The 20686-nt window shown below is 43.4% G+C and overlaps 1 protein-coding gene across 1 annotated transcript; it reads left to right on the top strand.

Annotated features, from left to right (window-relative positions):
• The first annotated feature begins 107 nt into the window (after nucleotides 1-107).
• Nucleotides 108-20158, top strand: znf106a (zinc finger protein 106a). The gene is made up of 22 exons (XM_083924142.1): nucleotides 108-149; nucleotides 2917-2999; nucleotides 3766-3827; nucleotides 6380-6574; nucleotides 7753-9657; nucleotides 9748-10204; nucleotides 10309-10378; nucleotides 10465-10619; nucleotides 11789-11849; nucleotides 11995-12303; nucleotides 12713-13514; nucleotides 13847-13896; nucleotides 14525-14670; nucleotides 14760-14894; nucleotides 15137-15253; nucleotides 15375-15566; nucleotides 15696-15758; nucleotides 16682-16801; nucleotides 16905-16976; nucleotides 17329-17400; nucleotides 17598-17744; nucleotides 18662-20158. Exons 2-22 carry the CDS (start codon nucleotides 2946-2948, stop codon nucleotides 18716-18718), a joined length of 5241 nt encoding a protein of 1746 aa, XP_083780268.1. The 5' UTR covers nucleotides 108-149; nucleotides 2917-2945; the 3' UTR covers nucleotides 18719-20158.
• Nucleotides 20159-20686: the final 528 nt, after the last annotated feature.

Below are 20686 nucleotides of genomic sequence, written 5' to 3'. Positions count from 1 at the left end.
TAATAATACATTGTCACGCAGAACACGATGTCCGTGAACGCCCCCGGGTTGTAGTCCGGAAGTTGTAGTCCGGGAGGCGGATGTTGATGTTAGTTTCAGCGGTGGATGAGAACATGCAGTAACCATCACACTTTTGGATGTTTTAAAAGGTAGCGAAACAGTCATATGTCAATATTTACTTGGTATAAAAACGTGTTGTCTTAGCTGTTTTTCCTCACGGTTGTATAATATAGTGAAAAATGTATTTATTTAACGTTAAAGTTAAGGTTTGTGTCGCTGGTTAGCGTGCTGCTGCTGCTAGCTTGCTAGCCCCGCTAACTTTAGCCCTTTACAGTTCCAGTTAATTCTGGTTTTCCTTTCTACAAATATAAAGTAAGAGTTGTCGCAGCTGACTAATCTTCGTTGCTTTATAACGTCAGATGTCACCTTTGTCGAAACTCCCAGATGTTCAAATGTAGTGTGGGGATGAACTCCTGCAGCAACTTAGCCAACTGTTAGCAGGAGGCTAACGAAACACTCACCACTTCTGTTCTGGACAGACAAACGTGCATTTATGGTCTCTTGTTGCTATTTAGCTCATTTCGTGGGCTCTCAAGTTTCTACTTAACTTCAAAAACAACTTGTCCCCTTCGGTGTTATGCGTGGTGGGGTTGCAGAAGAAAAGGGATCTGTGGTGAACAACATCCTCCTCTTTGCTCCTGAAGGTTTTTAAACAGTTGTACCATCATCAGGAGCTAATCGGGATAATATATACACATGTGCACAATGAGGTAGACTATAAAAGGGTGCAAAAGTAAGTGGAGGGTCAGGGTGATATTCAGTTCAGGTCTTACAGAGGGAGGGGAGGAGGGTTTGTGCATTTACTGCCACGGAAGAAGCGGTTTTGTCAGCCTGTTAGTTCTTGTTCCCTCCCGTTGTCCTGCCTCTTCTCCCAGCGGGCAGATAGAGGTCGACCGATGTGCGTTTTAGGGCGCACTCACACTGTCTATTACTATCTGTCTATTACTATTCCCGGTGCCGATCTTTAGAAATCAGTATTGGATGCAGAATGTTTTTCTTTCTGTTATTTTTTCCCTCCTTCTAATAAAATATAACAGTTAAATAATGACAAATGATACAACAAATAATAATGGATTAGATTTCTCAGTCACTATTAAACGAAAAACAAAACAAAATTGCAAGGTTAGTATTTTGTTTTTTCAAAGTAATTTATTCTTTAGTTCCATTACAATCTCATATATTTTGAACAAAAAGCACAGGGGGAATTTGGGGAAACGTTCAGCCTAAGTAGCTTAAGGCACATGATAGTTAATAGTAGTAATAGATGAGTGTTCAAAACGTTTCAGGCATCTTCTCAAAACTGTCCAAAAAGCATGTTTTTTGTTACTTTGTGACACTGTCAGAAGGCAAATGACCACAATCTAAGTGATTAAAAAAAAAAAATAGTAATCATAATAACAACTTTGTTTACTCATATTACACACTCCAAGTGCACAGACCCGTGCTTAACTTCAGCTTATGTTTTGGCTGATGATTATTTAAAATAGCAAATATCGGCCCTGATTATTTAGTGTACCTCTAATATCAGATTAATTTCATCGTCCTGTCTGATTCAGCAGCTGAGGGAGTATGACCCATGGATCATACTGGCATTATAAATATCTGCCCTCTGGTGCTTTGGGAGTGAAGAGAAATGGTGATGTTTTGGCCTAATTAGCTTTTATTACAAAATCCAGGCTTAATAGAATTTTGTACAAGAATCCTATGATGGTTTTTTTTCAACAAAATAAAGGCCAGCTGTGCCTAAAAATGGAGTCATCCCTATGTTCCCTGGGCCCTGTACATACTGTAGGTACGTTCCCCGTAGCTAATCAACATCCCCATATCGGCTGTAGGAAGGTTAGACTGCCAGCTTTTCTGTTTCATGAAAAGCATTGCATTTATCTTTGACAGATTCAAGAGAGAAAAAGCACAATTAAATGACAATATGCTCTCTTACTTTTAAGGGGATTGTTGCTTGAAGGAGGTCCATGTGGCCCAAACAGTGCGTAGATAAATAAATCCATACTGGAGCTACTTTCAGTGTGCAGATATCTTTCCTCTCCATGATTTTTTTTACTTTGTCCTGAACCCAAGTTTTTCTGCAAGTACACATGGTTCCTTTTTTTCTAACTTTATATTTAAAGTTCAATTCCCCAAAACAGACCTCCTTTTTTAAATGTAATAATTTATTTTTCGTTACGGTTTTATTTTAGGCGGTACCCAAGCTAACAAACCTATCAAACCTATTCCTGAACTTTTATTTAATCCCAAAATGTATAAACCAGTAACATTTTAGCACTGAGCAAGGTCACATGACCGGTTGCATCTTGAGAAGGTGATGTTAGTGTAGAAAAACCTATTAGCCACAGGCGTTTCTTCACCAGCCTTTGACCCGTGGGTGGCGTTAGTCCCCCACCCTGTTTGTGAATGTCCAACAAGTCCAGACATGGCTCAGCCGCTGCCGTCGCTCTGCTGCGTCCTGGCCACAGAGTTGCTCTCTCAGCAGCAGACTGGAATTAGACCAGTGTCCAGGTTGAACTGTGTGCTGACATTTGGGCTGTGGCACCGCGGCATGTTGTTGAACAGTGAGGTGTGGTGGAGAATTAGCTCCCTCCGCTGTGTTGGTTTGATGAGTCTGAGCTGTTGCTGATTGTCACATAAGGTTGACCCACACTCCCCACATTTATTATATTTAAAAATCAGGATGGTTTTACAGAACTTTGTTGCTTTGTGCTGTGAACTGTGATTGTGATCTTTACCTAGTTTGTAAAGTGTCCTGAGATAACTTCTGTTATGATTTGGCACTATAAATAAAATTGAATTGAATTGAATTGAATTGAATTGATGACTTCATTAAATTCTCTCCATTGACAGTAATGGGCTGATTTCCACGTGTGTTCAAGATGGCGAAAGACAGAAAGTGCATCCTCTGTGAAACAGTCCACTTCACTAAGCAGGTAATTCTCCCTCAAACAGGATTTACACTATAAATGTACTGTGTTATTGTATACACACGTCGTTGGTATTTGTGTTTATGGACTTTGATTTCGTTTAAATACCTTTTATACTTGTCAATTGCTGTCCAAAGAAAGTAATTTAATCTTCATTTTTTTCACAAGCTAAAAAGGCAGCCCTGTTTTCATTTTTCAAGTGGGTTTTAATGGTTTGTTAACATGCAGATATTTTACATCTAATTTTTTCTCACACCTAAATGTAGGGATCATAAAGTCTCTGTAGTGTAATTAACATGTTATGCATATTAGCTTTGTTCGAACTGCAATCCCACTGGTAAACAAGCTGTAGTTGCACAATACTGCACAAGTCACTTTGGAGTATGTATCGTATTTTTTATTTATAGTTCGGTTATTTTTTATCTCATTGTTTTATTCTCATTTTACCCATTAAATGTAAATAAAATGTACATGCTGTAAAACATGCCATATTTATTTACGCAAACTCCTCATGTCGTCGGGCATTTAATCTGATTTAATCAATGAAGCAGCTGTCTTTTTATCAAGATACAATAAGTCAATATACAGTAATATAGTCGATATTATGGTGCATCCCTATTTGTTAACGTTAAGCAGAAGGAGAATTTTCCCATGGAACATTATTTTATCCTTTGCTGTATCTGTAAAAATAAATATTCCCAAATCCAATGCTGGGACATGTAAATTCCCGTTCTCTATCACTGAACTCAAGGCTTTATTTTTACATCTGCAGGAGATGGAGGAGCACATGAGAAGTATGCTGCACCACCGAGAGCTGGAGAAGCTCAAAGGCCGGTGAGTTGTTGTCAAGTTTCTCACAACATGCACAGATATCGTGTAGTAATTATACATCATGACTCTAAATTTCACATAGATTTGCACAAATCAGTTACGTAGAAACATTTTGTTTCCCAAAATAATCATAGATAGCACGAGATATAGGAAAAGTTTTTATATCAAAATTTAGCATCTCTTTTTAGTAGTGGGGCACATAAGCTGACCAATCGTTCATTTTGTGATAAAAGCATCAAATTTGGTACACTCATTGCCGAATACATGTTTAATGAATCTGGATATTGGGCAATCGCAAGTAGTTTTTATGATGTCAGTGGCGGCCATTTTTAAAAATGGCAACCGGTGGTTACTGCCGTGGAATGCTTTGCCGAGCCTACGGCTGCTGTTTCATGTTTTCAGCACCACAAATATAATTTAGAGACATGTTAAAGTGACAAAAGCTTTATTACATTCAAGTAGAAAAGAACATAAACTTTGTATAACATGTGATTAGGTCTCTGTATTACCAATCACAGGCTACGCCCTGCTCTTTGGCTTTCAGAATAAATCATGAATGAATACTTTATTCTCTAATTTTGATTTCCTGTATTTCTATTTTCTTCAGTTGTTTCCTCTGGTTCTGGTTTATTTTTTTGCACTTTGACTTTTGACACTAGATTTATCATTAGTCGTCACACTCTTCCTCGCATAGAGGTTGAAAATGACTGTTATGGGCACTAGGGGGCATATTCCCGATGGCCTAATATACAGATTTGTTTGAAACATATCCACCAACACACCCACCAAATTTTGTGCTTCTATCACAAATGAAACAACTCTTGTTACCCACACGTTTAGCCCCGTTGTTCATATCATGAATACACGATCCTTACAATCTGTCGCTCGTTGTTAAAGGGACTAATAAGGCATTCCAACAAACCCTGGATAAGCGGTTGAAGATGAGATGAAGATGAGATGAGATCACCAGTTGCTATTATTGAAAAAGGGACAGTTTGTATTCAGATTTCATTTTTTCGCATTAAAAAAGGCCAGGGGCGCTTTTGAGGTGTCCCAATATCCAGATTTGTTTGAAACATATTCACAAACACATCTACCAAATATCATTCTTTTAACACAAAGTGAACGATTGGTGTACAACATTGAGATAATCCACCCCACTATAATACACTATTTTTAAATGAATTAATAATGTTGTTGCAAAATGTTTGAGTTTGTTTCAAGAGTTTTTGTCCAAATGTATTTGGGTCACAAGGCACGTGAGCACACAGGCACGTGTTCATCACAGTTATCGGGCAAGTGGGTATATGGGCAGCTGCTTTCAACCGTGGCGAATATATTTAGACACAATCTCTCCGGAACAACAGGCATGACCGATAGAAGGCAACTGGCTATCTTGTGACTCCCATGTAGATTAGTAGAAGTATGTGGTCTGGCACAGAGAGGGAGGAATCTGGAGTGGCACAAATACTGATTAAGGGCCCGAGTTGTTGCTAAGTTACTGGCCTTTCATATAAACATTGAAGTGCAAAGATGGCATCTATTTAAATGTTATGATCAGGTTAAAATTATACAAACCGTATGCCATAGGTGCAAGGAATTAAAGTTTCACAAGCGTGCATGGCGATTTAGAAAGTCTGTCCAAGTCTGTACAGCTTGATAAAGCTCTACGTGAGGTCCATGCTGAGGAATTTATCATTACTAATTCAGGTTGCATTTCTCCAACTGCTGCAGCAGAGAAATATCGTATCAAATAAATAAAAGTAACCCTATCTTACTGAAAAAGAGTTTGCCAACTGCACGAGAGGTCAGAGAATGGCAGCATGCCATGACACAGATCTGAAATTGAGATGGAGCCAGCAAAGTCACTGTCAGAATCACAGGATGACATACTTGGGAGAGGTTGTGAAGTGAGCAGCTGCACGAGGCTCCAGTTACGCTGGCTTTGCTTGGGATTGGTCAGCAGGACGCTCGGGCCTGTTCTAATAACACATGCTGGCCTGGAGGGGGGCTGGGTCTTGGCTCTCAGAGAGGAGTGTGAGGTCAAATACAGACATTGCCTTCTGTAGAGTGTCAGAGCGCAGCGGACACCATCATGGAAGAGCACTAGGCTGAGGGCGCTTTGCCTCTCTTCCCCTCCACGCGTCCCAGTGCGGTGCTGCACGGCTGGTTGTGGTTTCTGGACATAAACCGCAAGATTAGCATGCTGCCTGCGTCCAGCCTGGCTGATCCTCCTGCCCTCACCCTGCCACCTATGGCCTGCTGAAGAAAGGAAAAACTAGATCAGGACGATAAAGATTTTAACTTTTTTAACAAGAGAAATTTACAAGTTAGCTACCTCCTGATCTGTGACAGATAGAGAATTTGGATATCTTTTAAGGATTGTTGAGTATTCTCCTCTCCTGATATTATTTTGACTTTGAAGTAACATAAAGTAGAGCCGCAGTACGTTGTTGCAGGCTCTGCAGGCACGAAAACCAAACCAGGCTTAGATCAGATAGAAGAACAATGCCTGAAGGAACGATTGAACGTCCGCTCTCGCCTTCCCTCCCCAGGGACTGCGGACATGAGTGCAGAGTGTGCAAGGTAACGGTGGTGAGCCTCACCGATTATGCCAGCCACATTTCCAGCCCCACGCACAAGCAGAACGTGGAGGCAGCGGAACAAAAGCATGTTGGGAACGACCGGGATGAGGATTACTTCGACCAGGCTTTGGTGGACCTGATAGAGAAGAGAAAAGACAAGATCAGGTAAGACAGTCGTGCTGTTGAACATGTTTTGAATAATATTCAGAAGTACTGCTTTGGAAAAAAAAAGTTGTATTTAAAATATTTATGGAAATTAAAAAAAGTAGCTTATTTATTGCAGAAAACATACATTTGACAAACCTAAGTTTAATTTCAGTGCTTATGATAAACTGTTGTGAATATAAAGAATGGCAGTTTTTGAATTTTTTTTAGAAAAACAAAACTTATTTGTAAATGCGGCATTTGTCGCTTACCCCTTAAAGTGATCGCTCGTGTCTCTTGTGTGTACATGTGCCATGTATAGTCACAGGCCTGTTTTAGCTGCTGCCTCAAGTGGAGCTGCAGCGGGAGTCGTATGTCAGGACTGCAGCCTAAAATAAAAGCATGACTGTACACACAAAGTTCAGACGCGAGCTGCCTCAAGTTTATTGCCCTCTACAAATGATAAAACACAACCGAGAGCCTTCACTCCAACACTGTGATGCTCTGAAATTAAATTACAGATGATGTTCCTTTGATGTATAATTGTGGGTTTAGGATTGTAAAAACACAAGACTACCTTTCAAATAAGCCTTTTGTTGTTGATCTCACTGTCTCACTGAAAACTCAAAAGAAAAGCCCGGCTGCAGCAGTTTAGAGTGGGATGTGTGTCAAGACAGTTGGAGCTGGCACTATTTTGTCACATGATGTCCGATGTTTTTCCTCTGCAGGTCAGTGCTGTAGGTCAGACTGTGAACTTTTTAAAGTCTAGTTAAACAGATTACAGTGTGTGAAATTCAGTTTCCCATGGAGCCGCAACGGAGTTTTAAACCTGCATTAACACGTTTTCTGGCCAGTTGGTGACAGAAAAAACAAGCTGTAAACACAACTTTGACATTTTATATCACCTTTAGAGTTTTAATGGTAATTTACTTTTTACACACGTGTCAATCCATTCACGGAAACAGCTGCCTGTTGAGCGCTGTGAGGGTGAACCAGAACAGCAAAGATACCAAAACAAAGAGCTTAAAGATGCTAAACCTCTGCAGATGTAAATGCAGTGTACAGTGTTTCGAATACATTTTTCTTTCCTTCACATTTGTTATTACAGTGTTCACTCATTGTCTGATTCTGACTTAATGCCTGACATTATGAATTGACACGTCAAGATATACACATTATTATCTGTATTTTCTATGCAGAAAAGAGAAGGAGGCCGCGGCTGCAAAGCTGGCAAAAGAAGAAGAGGCTCAAAGGAGAACTCAGGAGATGCAGCAGAGGTACCAACAGGCTAAGGAGCGTTACCGGCTTGAGTTCGCCTTGAACCAGCAATCTCAGGGGTTCGGTGGATCCAATCACCACAAAACCTGGTACAGGAGCAACCAATTTAATGCAGGGGGTGCACAACCCTCGCTGCACAGTAAACAGGGAAAGAGTGCTACCTGGCATGCTCAGGAGCCTCCCAACCTCCAGAAATGGGCGTCTGGAGAGTTTGCTCAAGGAAGCCAGGAAAGTTTTGGCAACAAGCAGTGGGATCATGGCACCTTTTCTGGCAATCAACGAAGTCGACTGCCTTGGCTCAGCAATGGAGGCAGTAGTAACGGTGTCTACGGTCGGAACAATATTTCTCAGAGCCCTCAAAGGAGCCGACCCCTTAGCTTTTTAGGGCCTTGTCCTATGTATCCACCTCCAACACGTTTTTTTGCCCAGGCTCATAGCCAGTTTCAAAATACAGGCAGTAACTTGGATTGTCAGCAGGGTGATAGGCTTCAGAATGGGGAGGGGCAAACATTAGAACCGGACCACAACAATAGTAAGAGCTCCAAGACCTTTGGTAGCAATCCAAAACTGGACAAAGCCTCTCGCTGGTCACCCTATCCTGTAACAAAGGGTTTTGAACCTGTAACCCATAAGGATACAAACTCAAACCCATCAGAGAAGTATACCAAAGTCCCCAAACCCCAGAAGCCAGAAAAGGCACAGGAAACCAGTGCATTCAACAGACAGTCCCAACCTGAACAGAAAGTGGGGCAGTTAACCTCGAGTGGTCAAAGTGTGGAAGAGAAAGGGAGGCATAAAACGAACCCCAAAACCAAACCCAGAGATGGGAGCAGCAGTAGAAGCAGCAGCACTCAAAGAGACCAGACCCGAGACCCCCATCAGACCGCCTTATCTGGGCCCTCCAATCTGAAGGCAAATACGCCATTGCAACATAAAGATTTTAAGATGTCCACAGTTCCTGGTCTCAACAGTGGAGCACAGCTCATCAGGGCCTCCAGTCAAGCACACGCACAATCCAATTCAACTGCAAAACAGAGTGTGGTGAGCTCCCAGGCTCCACCTGTTGGGCCCCTTCAGTCGAGGCAAGAACAGCAGCTCCCAGAAACGTTCAAGAGAGCCAGACCGAAGGTGTGGGAAAAGAGGGGCTCTTTGGATAGCTCCAGAAACAACAGGATGGAAATGACACTGCACATTGTAGAGGAGCAGCAGAGGGATCACATACAGAGTCAGATTGGAGTGAACAAAGAAAACAGGCAGAATGCCGCTAAATTACATCTACCTGAGTCTGTCAGGCCACAGAAGCCTGCAGTGCAATCTTCAGACAGCAGCCAGTTTCTCCAATCATTGCAAGTTAGCACCTCTACCATGGAGAGTCCAGAGCATGCAGCCTCAAGCCAGGAAGACGAGGAGAACAGGAAGAGAGCGGAGAAGGAAACATGCCCCGTGGCCCCGGAAGAAGCCATGCCAGCTGCTGACACCGGGCTGAGCTCAGAGAGTGACACCTCCAGAAGTGGTGAAGCTCAGACGGTCTCAGGCTCAAACACGTCGAGTCTGTCCAAACTGGACCTGCTTCCTGTCTTGAAACGCGACCTCACCAAACACATCAGCTCCAAGAGCAAAACAGGTGGCCACGAGCCCAACTTAAACATTGCCAGACGGGTGCGAAACCTGAGCGAGTCGCGGAGAAGTGACAGCGAAAAGGACTCTGGGCTCAAACCGACTGTCCAGCAGCTCATCAGCTCCTCTGGGTCTCGACGCAACGTGAACTGGGAACAGGTGTATCAGGAAGTCAGGAAGAAGCAAGACAAAGCGAAAGGCATGCCCAGGTGAGTGTTTAAGTTTACATCGAGAGTTTGGTACAACGTTGCATTTGATTTCAGCTACTTCATGCTCATTTTTTGTCCTGTCTCCTCCAGGTTTGGGATAGAGATGGTGCCTCAGGAGGACCAGAGTCAGGAGGAAGAGGACATTCCCCTGCTGGAGGGTTTCCAGTGGGAGTCGTTGATGGACAACTCCTCCACCCGAAAACGCTCTTTATCAGAGAGCAGCATTGCCCCTGCGTCCACTCACTCCCTGTTTACGTCCCTCGTGTCAAAGGAGACACCCCAAAAAGAAGCCCTCAGCTCAGAGAAGCTTAGATCCTCCGTTTCTCCCAATCCCATACTCACTCAAGGGAACAAAGACGATCAGCGTCAGCAAGAGGTGGAGGGGATGCTCTGCCAGTTTGAGGATAAAGCGAAGAAGCAGCCAGAGAAGCTATTGTCGGCCACAGTGAAGGCCCTCCAGCGGTCTGATTCGGTACTCGGGGAGAGCAGTTCGGGGACGGAGCTGTACGACTGCCAGGGGACAGGAAAGAGGCGAAGAGCAGCCGGGGTGAGTAAAGGAAACAGTGTTAAAGGGCGACTCAGCCGATTTCCGACGTAGCTGCTACCAACATGGTATCAGAAGAAAGTGACTCTTTTCTTTCTCCCTTGTAGGACGTTCCAAGTGCAGAGACGTCTTGCTTGGAACACAATAGCAAAAGGAGGAAAGTAAAATCCAAAAAAGGTAAGTATCCATACCCATGACATGAAAGGTCTTTAGATGTGCCAAGAACTGGTGGTTCCTAAGTGTCTTCTGATGTCTCTGTTCAGAGCGTTTACAGATCGACCAGCTGCTGGCTGTGTCTCTGCGGGAGGACGAGCTGAGTCACTCCCTGCAGACCGTGGACACCGGCCTGATCACGGCCCGGGCTGCACTGGAGGCCGCCTACATGGAGGTGCAGCGTCTCATGGTGGTTAAACAGCAGGTAAAGACAAAGAAAAGGTCTCCATCTTCTGAGTTGGAGACTTTCACTTTTCATTTTGATTCGAGAGCAGATTGGTGTGTTTGTGTTTATAGATACCGTAATTTCGGGACTATAAAGCTCACCTGACTATAAGCCGAACCAGCTAAATTTAGGGTAAAATACAGATTGCTCCATATAAAAGCCGCACCCGACTAAAAGCCGCAGGCGTTTTGATGTGTAATTACCGTAGTATATAGGGGTTCCTGCTACCACGGAGGGGATTGTCGGGACAGAGATGACTGTTTGGGAACGCAAAGCGTCCCATTTATTAACAATAAATCTTTCAATCATTCAATCAAACTTTCACATCTTTGACATGGCGAACAGCATTCGTGCAGAGTACAAATAATACAACGGTGCAAAGTAATACAAAGTGCTCGCCTGTAACACGGCAGTAAAAGTGCCGCGGCCGTTTACGTTATCAAAATAACCAACCAGGTACGTGCAGCAGCTCTATTTCCTTCTTTGACAGCCAGATCGATTGCCTTTAACTTAAAAGCAGCATCATATGCACTTCTCCGTTTGTTTTCCATGTTGAGGGTGTTTGCATGAACACTTCCTTCGCGCAAACTGTCGCTGAAGCGCTCCTACTCTTTGTTTTGCTCTCGTTACCTGGCGCCAGATGTCTGCCTCAGTCTCGCGCATCCTCGGTAGTGTGCGCCCCTGGTTACCGTAAGCCGTAGAAAAGCCGCACCGTTGAATAAGCCGCAGGGACCAGAACGAGGGAAAAAAGTAGCGGCTTATAGTCCGGAAATTACGGTACTATAAATGCGTGTTAGTTCCTCCTCTGAGTGGCTGATTCTCTCCTGGAGAGTCTCCTAGTTTGGGGGCAAGTGCAGTTAAAGCAGATGTCCACAGTTTTTTTAAAAGCTTAGCGAGTATTTGTAGTCTTGCCAGCCACTTCTTTATCTCGATTACATATTTAACTTTGAATTAGTGTGTGTGCAAGACTGGATGAAAGGATGATAGTGATCGTAGTTGGTAAATAAGTTGATTCATATCTAGTCACCACTTTTAGGCCCTTTCTTATCCTTGCTTTTATTGCAGTGAGGATCAGTGTAATGTTGTCAAGTCATTAATCAAATATAAAAAAAAATTTAACGGCTCTTGTATGATTTTGTCTCACCCAGATAACTGGAGAGATGAGCACACTGAGAAACAAGCGCATCGAGTTACTGAAAGGGATGCAAGGTAAGGACATCGTAGTATGACATACATGAGATTATGTTTTATTAAATGTATTTGTGCATTTACTGCCAGTGACATTCAAGGTTGTTATCATTGTCGTCATGGCACACAAACGATACATTTTCGGTTCTTGATTTGTTTCCTGCAGGTAATTTGGTGGAAGCACCTCCGATCAAACTGAAAGAAGAAAAAATGGATTCAGTAGAAGCTGAGCCACACACGTCCTCCTCCGTACTGCTCTCCTCGGACCACGCCGCCGCCTTCAGTCCAGGTCCTCCTGCCGAGCGCGCCTCCCCTCCCTCCTCCAGCCTTCCCTTCATGCCTGTAGTTATCAAGCAGGAGCCTCTGTCCCCTGTCCACGTGAGCTCAAAGCTGGACCCTGTGGACAATATCACCTACTGTGCTCACAGCTCCACTCCAGAGCTGCCGGACGCTGCCGCTGCAGCCTCTCCACCAAGTAATTTCTGCTAATTTTATATGCAATACCAATGATGGTGACATTTATATGCCAAGAAATGTAGCAATGAGCCAGTAAAAGGCAGTAAAAAAAGGAAGACTATAAACATTTAGGCCTGTCCTGAATACCATTTTTTGAGTCAGCATCTGCCTTTTATATCAGATATTGGTATTGATGCATCCATATTTACAACACAGCCCCATAACCTTGTGGGGCTTTAATCTTTAAAAAAGATATACCTCTGCCAAGACTGTCTGGTCCTTAATCTAAGAAAATGTTCAGAAATCTGCATTCAAGGTTTAGGTTTTATAGGTTTCACCTGACAACAAACCTGATAAATTCAAGGGAAAATGGAAGGAAATGCTCAGAAACGTCCTGTTAAATTTGTGCATCTGAAACTCTTTTGCAGATCCTGTCCTTACTTTCCAGCCCTCTCCTGAAAGAAACCAAAGTAACACAGAACATAACTGGGAGAACTTTGACGAGCCTGCAGACTGCAAAGAGAGCTTGTCTGGACTGATCGAGACAACGGAAAAGGCCATACAAGCATCGAAGAACTGTGTCACCTCTTTGCCCGACTCCAAAACTCCCATAAAGCTTCTCTCAGCCAGCAGGAGGGGCTCTGAGGTGGGAAGTGTTGTTGACTGTGCAGCCACACAGTCCTTTGAGCCCCCCATGGTCCACAATCTGCCTGCCTCTCCGTCTGAACTGAGGAGTGGAAAGCGCGTAAGGAAGCTGAAGAAGAGGAAGGTGTTGAAGAAGGCCCAAGGGACGGAGCAGCCTGAGAGTAGCGACACAGAGATAGACGGAGAGACCTTGAGGCCACGATGGCCACGACCACGCAGGAGACCCAGCGGAAGCTCTCAGGTCAGCACCTCCACCCCGCCTTCAGAAGACAGAGAGGGTGACGTGAACATGGAGGGCGTCGAGGAGGCCTCTAGACAACTGTTTCCGACCGTCAAACTTGAGAAAGAAGAGCCCAAATTCCCCAAGCACATGGTGGAGCTCCCCCAGGCAGCCCTCACTGAATATGTGATGAATTTGGATTCAGAAGAAAGCATGGAGGTCACTGCGGCCTGTCAGCAGCCCCACGTAGGTCCTGCTTCCCCTCCAGACCAGACGCCAAACTCCTGCAGACCAGAGGGTCAGAGCCTCGCCTGCAACGAGGTCACCTCCACCAGTGACATGGACGTGTGCAGATCCTCCGAGAGGTGAGCCTCACTCTTGACCTCCACTGATGCGCCTGTCCTGGAGCTTTCAGCCACATCACAAGTTGATAAGGATTTGGTGAAGTGCTCGAAAGCTCCACAGCAAGCTAAATATATGGACCTTTATTTGACATTAGGGTTGGGTACCAAAGTCTGTACTTTTATGGGTACTGAAGGAAGAAATAATCACCAGGAGTAAGAACTTCCTTTTTGAGTTCTGCCAGAACTTCACTGCTTTCATTTGTCTTGTGTAGTTGCTTAAGACCCGTTTTGATCTTTGTATGAGGTCTAATCACTTAACTAAAACGTATAATTTCCACCTTTTCTCCCCACAGTGACATGCCGTTTCCCATCACATCGCCCAAGATCACAAAGACCTCATCAGGTAGGTAATCTCTGCAGAGTGGTTCATGTTTTAAAGGGTCAGGCTATGCTCAGATAGCAGTCGTCACAGAGAGAGGGGAGATGCAATATAGTTAAAATAATGGTACACGTTTTCAGACAGTCCCTCCTGAAGGGCATTCATCATGCTGCACACGTTTGTTTCCATCAATAATTATCCACACAACTGACGAATCTATTAAAATGATTAAATAAGTTTGTTTTCTTTGCAGTTAAGGAGATTTGATAGTAAAACATCACCTACTGGTACTCTTAATGTGTGAATACATTACCAAACATACAACCTTCTGAGCTGCCAGAGTTAGAAATATCATCCTCCTTCACCAGGTTAAAATAGATTCTTGAGTGCCCAAATTACTTTTTAAGGGCAAGATATTCATAGAGCTGTTAGGTGACTTTCACCGACGCCGTGCAGCGTGATGAGTGCAGCGATGAATGGACACAACTTAATGTGTATATTTAACCTGAGGCATGTTGTCATAGAAGATGATCGGAAGAACAGTTATCAAGATATGCGAATTACAGACGCGGAAGAAGATTCCTTTCTTTATAGTTAGATTACACTCTTCACTCTCTTTGTGCTCATGTTTGTATTTGTGTGTGCTGCACAGATGCGTCCTCTGACCACGGTGAGGACGATTTGCCTACTGAGGGTGCATTCGAGGGCCACCAGGAAGCGGTGAATGCCATGCAGATCTATAACGGGGTGCTGTACACGTGTTCAGGAGACAGAACTGTGAAAGCCTTCGACCTGGTGGTGCGTGGTGGACGAACACAACTGCATTATTCCTGTTTTTCTGCGAATGCAACAAAAAAAACACTTTTTTTTTGTTGTTGTTGTTGCAGACTCATAAATGCGTCGGTGTGTTTGAGGGTCACAGCTCTAAAGTGAGCTGCCTGCTGGTGTCCGCGGCGCCCAGTCTGCATCATCGCCTTTACTCTGGTTCCAGTGACCAGACCATCTGCTGCTACAATCTCAAGGTAAAAACACATTTGCTTTTACTGATTAATCACATTAATAATTCCGTATCCATGCAGTAACTAATGAGTAATTAAGTAATTATTGCTCTAGGATTTGTTTAGTACATAGCTGGACAGTTTAATTTTTTTATTTCCTTTCAACTGCCCTGTCAAACGCCTACCTTTTAAGAGCATTTCCAAGAAAAGCAACGTGTTTTTAGAAGTGTCTCCTGCTAAATTCAGTTGTTGTTTGACATCCGCAGACACGAGAACTGGAGCAGCAGTTCTCTCTGTCAGACCGAGTCCTCTGCCTCCACAGTCGATGGAAAACTTTATACGCCGGTCTGGCGAACGGCACCGTAGTGACCTTTAACCTTAAGGTGAGAGATGCAGCGTACTCTGTTACTGTAATTATTTAATGTATTTATTTATTTTGTATCCGTCATCCAGTTTTGGGGGAGATGAGGTTCTTCATTTCCTTATTTACAATGATTTCTTTAGACAAACAAGCAGATGGATGTGTTTGAGTGCCACGGGCCGCGAGCCGTGAGCTGTCTGGCCTCGTCACAGGAGGGCGCCCGCAGGATCCTGCTGGTCGGCTCCTACGACAGCATCATCAGCGTGAGAGATGCCAAGAATGGCCTGCTACTACGCACTCTTGAGGGACACACGAAGACCGTCCTCTGCATGAAGGTGATCCCAGACATTTATTCAGAGGCCGATGCGAAGACTGTGTGAAGAAACTCAAGTCTCTATTTTCTCATATTTTACATTTTATGATTAATTCTGTTTAGAGTTTAATTCCTCGTTGTTTCTCTTCAGGTGGTCAACGACCTGGTGTTCAGTGGCTCCAGTGATCAGTGCGTCTACGCACACAACATCCATGTGAGTTTGTTTGTTTATACACACAGACTAGTCTTGCTACTGCAGAGGTTTGGTGTTATTTTCAGCAGTATTAGTGGTTAAAAAGCAGTTTTAATGCCTTCACCGTACTGCCCAGAGCTAATCAGTGTTAGCCACATCCGGCTGTTAGCGACTCTGCTGGATTTCTCTGTTAATTGTTGTTACATGAAAAAAACTGTTGTGTTGGCCTATTTGATGTATGACCATAAGACCATGGGCTGATTTTGTGCCCGAATTACGCTTTGATTGTTTTTTTGCACAGTGCAGTTGAATTACGGATTACAGGGCTCCTGCGCAATATGGAAAAGTATTGAATTTAATTTGAGTAATTTCCAGGTCTGGATAAGTATGGAAAAAAGGAAAAGAGTCTGGAAAATGTGTTGTTGCCAGACTATTATTTCACTCTCTAAGATTATTTGATACAATTCAAAACAAGTTTACTACCGCATCATAGCCTACCTGTAGATGATGTGAAACTAATTAAGATGGCTAGTGAAATGGTATTGGGTTACCATGGCTACGGTTTGGCATGCGTCTGCGATTCTCATTCATGTGCTGTCGAGCCAACCACCTATTGTCGGCAGCGAGGGTCGATGCAAGTTGAGGGCTGGCTTCATGAAGAAAAATATTAAAGATGGTTGATAAAGGACGGCAAGTGGGAAAAGTAAGATGCAAATGGAGGAGGCGGCAATTTTAAGCCATATGCAGTGGCAAAAGCATCCATTCATATGTGTTAAAAGCTGGTTTTTAAAACCCTTTTTTTTTTCATAATAAGCATCTAGCAATTGGTATTCAGATGTTTAATATTGACTGAAAAATCCTGAGAAGTCTGGAAGAGTATGGGATTTTGAAATGGAAAATGTGTGGGAACTCTGGGATTATAATATTGATATTTTGTGCCACAGACAGGAGAGCTGGTGCGGGTGTATAAAGGCCACAGTCACGCTGTTACGGTCGTGTCCGTCCTGGGGAAGGTGATGGTGACTGCTTGTCTGGACAAACTGGTCCGGGTTTTCGATCTCCAGGTCTGTTCTTTAACCATCTATGCTGCTCAGTCAAATCTGGAGGTGAAAGCAGCATATTTTCATAAAACTCTGAAGTGATTTCAAGCCGTTTGTTTCTCCGCAGTCTCACGACCAGCTACAGGTCTACGGTGGACACAAGGACATGGTGATGTGTATGGCTATCCACAAGAACATGGTGAGAAACTGTATATGCTTGGGTAACTGTCAAAGTCAATATATAAATATATTCGAGACAGACATCATCAACTGTAATCTAAATAAATGCGGCTTTCTCACTATCAATAAAGGTTTCTGAAATGTTGATGATGAGGAAGATCACCAACATGTTAGGATTGTTAGTGCTCTTCTCTCTAGACTTCTTCTAACGGTTCACAGATTTAGGAGTTGCTTTTAGCTTACTTTAAAAACGTAGGAGTCCTTAAAAGAAGGACTGGCTCCTAAATCAGCAGGTCGGGAGCCACTTTTAGCCTGAAGATGTTTTGAGAGTACAGGCCCAGAATCTTAATCGTGTTCATTTTGCGTTTCAGATCTACACCGGGTGTTACGACGGTAGCGTGCAGGCCGTCAAACTGAACCTGATGCAGAACTACCGCTGCTGGGTAAGACAAGGGATGGAGAGCAGAGCAAAGTGGTGACAGTACGCTCGTAAACGCGAGGTTGATGCCCGATAAAAAGGCTGAATAAATATATTTACATTTGGCTTAGATGTCTTGCTTTACAACTGCAGCAGAGAAGGAGAGATGATCCTGGTTGGTTCCCTGGTTATTTAGTGATTAACTGTGTCTTGCGTTGACAGTGGCACGGCTGTTCGCTGGTGTTCGGGATGATGGAGCATCTGCAGCAGCACTTGGTCAACGACCACACCAGTACCAACTCCCAGACGCTTAAATGCCGCTGGAAAAACTGTGAAGAGTTTTTCTGTGCACGCAACAGCTCCAAGCAGGTATAAAAACACCCTTTTTTAGTACGTAGAGAAGTACATTTAGGTTATAGAGCTTAAAATCCGCCTCCACAAATGTATTTTTCTCCTTTTCTGTCCTCAAAAATGTCTCACATTAACTGTACTGACTCTTATCTGAGACAAGTTTGTGTCCTTGGCAGTTTTAGTTGGTACATCACTAATACATAAACCAAGCGCTGTCTAATATGTGAAACTCTGTTCGACGGGGGAATGGCTTAGAAACAACACCGGCAATAACTCGCTGAAACCTCCAGCTCAGAGCGAACCTTCATGCTGCCTTCACGTGCTATGGAAAAGATGGTCCTTTCCATTTGTGAACTGGAAATTACCAGTGTGTTTGTTGTCGTAGTGAAATGAAACATGGCGGACCCAACTCCCCTTGACTGCTAGCTAGCATCTGCTCTGAGTAGGTAAACCAAACAATAACGGCATTTATTTACATGATAATTGTCTATGCAACAACATTGTAGAGGCCACAAAAACTATTCGCTAACGACGGTAGATTCACGACGATTGCGTTCATCTCAGCAACTCGTGTATGAAACTATTCTATGAGCTCCCCAGTGGAAATTACCACGGCTTTTGGTATTTACCATATTTTCCGTAAGACGTGAAGGCTCCACCTGTACAGAGAGAAAACAAACTGCCATCATAGCTGCCAGCCACTGACACTTACAAGCTAACAAACAATAGAAACTAATAATAGATGCTACCTACACTTACCATTCTACTACGTCTGGGTCTGACGCACTCCGAGTTCAGCTGTAACTTACTCAGGTGTGTTAGATTAGTGAGAAACTTCTAACATGCAGAGCTCTCCAGAAGCAGGATTGGACGCCATTGTTTTAAAATGTGTCTGAGTGAGACTTTAATAAAGAGTATATTTGTTTGTGTTGCAGGGGAAGCTGATGCACTTGCAGAAACATGTGGAGGAGGAGACTGAACTGGAGCCTTAGGGGGCCGGTGGTGGGAACATTACTTCTCCCCGAGCCCTCCTCCCTTTTCCTGCTATCTCCCCTCCCGTTAACCTCCCATATTGGGGGGATTGTTCTTGGGACCCACTCCTGTCGAGCCTGACGAGTGGCGTCCGACGACTCCATCCTTTATGTTCGGTGTTGGAATCCAACTATAATACAATCATGAAAGGAGGGTTGGTTGTGCGGTTGTTGTTTGTGTTTTTTACGTTACTACAAAAACACACCTCTCTCTCTTTCTCTCTGACCGTCTTTTCACTGACCAAAGTAAAACAAAGAACCACGTGACTTTTTGTTTATTGAAGAAACTTCAGCGTTGCCGCCGGTATCAGAGGGATTTGTTATGCTTTTCTCTTCCGAGTTGGTTGGCTACAATATGGCATGGGCAGAGATGTTTTTATTGTTGTAGTGCAATTGTGATGTGTCATGTCGAGCAACCCTGTAGTTGTTTTTCTTTTCTTTTACCAAGTTGCCATTTTTCACTCTAACCTTTTATGACAAGGAGTGACTGAAAGAATTTGTTTTCCCACGCCATGTTTTTATTTGGACGGTGTGATTTTTTTTGTTTTGCAGAAGTTTTATTGAAGTGACAATAATTTATTTTATTTTCAGAAAACAGTTAGGGTTTCTTTTTTTTTGTTGCTCAGTGATATTAGGGCGTTGAGGGACTTTGTTTCAGTGTTGTGTGACTTGGCCTGAAGTTGCCATTTGAGAATTTACATTTGCAGTGAAAACAGAGCCAAGACGTCATGATGATGATAGTGTGATTGTGTGCGTGTGTGCGTGTGTTCCTACGTGTGTTTTCTGTGTGGATTTGTTCTTCCTAAATGTCAACAGAGTGATTTAACCGTTCGTTTTCCACGAGTGAGTGTGACGTACTGTTTTTATGCAGCTTCCTCCTCGGAGATGTTGCAGTTTTTGGGGGGGAATTTATTTTATATTTGGAGCATCGGGCAGAAGGTATTTTCCACAGTGAAGATAGTTTTCTAACGAAGTGTGGAGGTGAAGGATGTTTCGAGGAGGTGTTCGATGGAGGAGCTTGAAGGGAAGGATTAGGATTCATCTCCCATGCCATACCTCACCCTGCTAAATCAGATGTGATAACACAAAACCGCTTTTAAAAAGACATTCAAGCTATTTTAACCAGTGTGGAAGCCCAGACGATGCTCTCTTTGGCATACTTTGGTTATAGTACGGCTCTCCTTTTGTGTCCTCTGTTGAGGAGTTAACCTGACGTTCTCACAGCCGCCATCTTCCAAACTCAGCCTCATCCGCTCGTTTACTCATGTCTGAGAAAAGCGTGCACTTCACCTCTTACCCGGCATTCCTGAGTTTCTTCAAAGTTTTTCAGATGTTCTCAAAAGATTTTTTAATAAAGTGCAATCAAAGACATTGTTAATAATAAAAAAAATGGTGCAACATCATAAAAATAATGTTCTGTGTTTCTTCATGGGGCTTTCTTGATTTTAAAAGAAATCAGAGAAAATCAAGTCTACTGGTAACGCAGTCACACCAATAACACATATTATTTATTTATTTGGTTAAAATGGTTTAAAAATGCAGTACACTCATTTGACCAAAGCCTTAGTAGGAAAAGAAATCACAAAAAAGCTGCAGTCCAACGCCATATTCTTTCAAATCCATATTTTTAACCTTGAAACGTCTGTGTTAATGAAAACTCGTCAGCTCCCCAGTTTTGGTTCTTGAGTTTCATCCGTCCACATGAAGAGATGATGACACAGTTGGACAGTTGTGTCGGGGAGAAGCCTGAGTTTGTCCACCAGGGAGCGCTAGATGGCTCGAACCCAGCACAGTCGCCTCAATCTTGAGGTCCACAGAAAGTCCAGCAGGAGAGTTTAATTCACAAAAATAAGTGATTAAAAACATGGTCGAGGGGGGTGGTGGTGGTGGCAGAGTTGTGTTTGGTCAGGAGGCCTGGAAATACTAAAA

This window comes from Echiichthys vipera (assembly GCF_963691815.1).
Source record: "Echiichthys vipera genome assembly, chromosome: 12".
In the NCBI taxonomy this organism is placed as follows: domain Eukaryota; kingdom Metazoa; phylum Chordata; class Actinopteri; order Perciformes; family Trachinidae; genus Echiichthys; species Echiichthys vipera.
The sequence above is the reverse complement of the archived record's forward strand: the minus strand, read 5'-3'. Positions and strand labels throughout refer to the sequence as shown.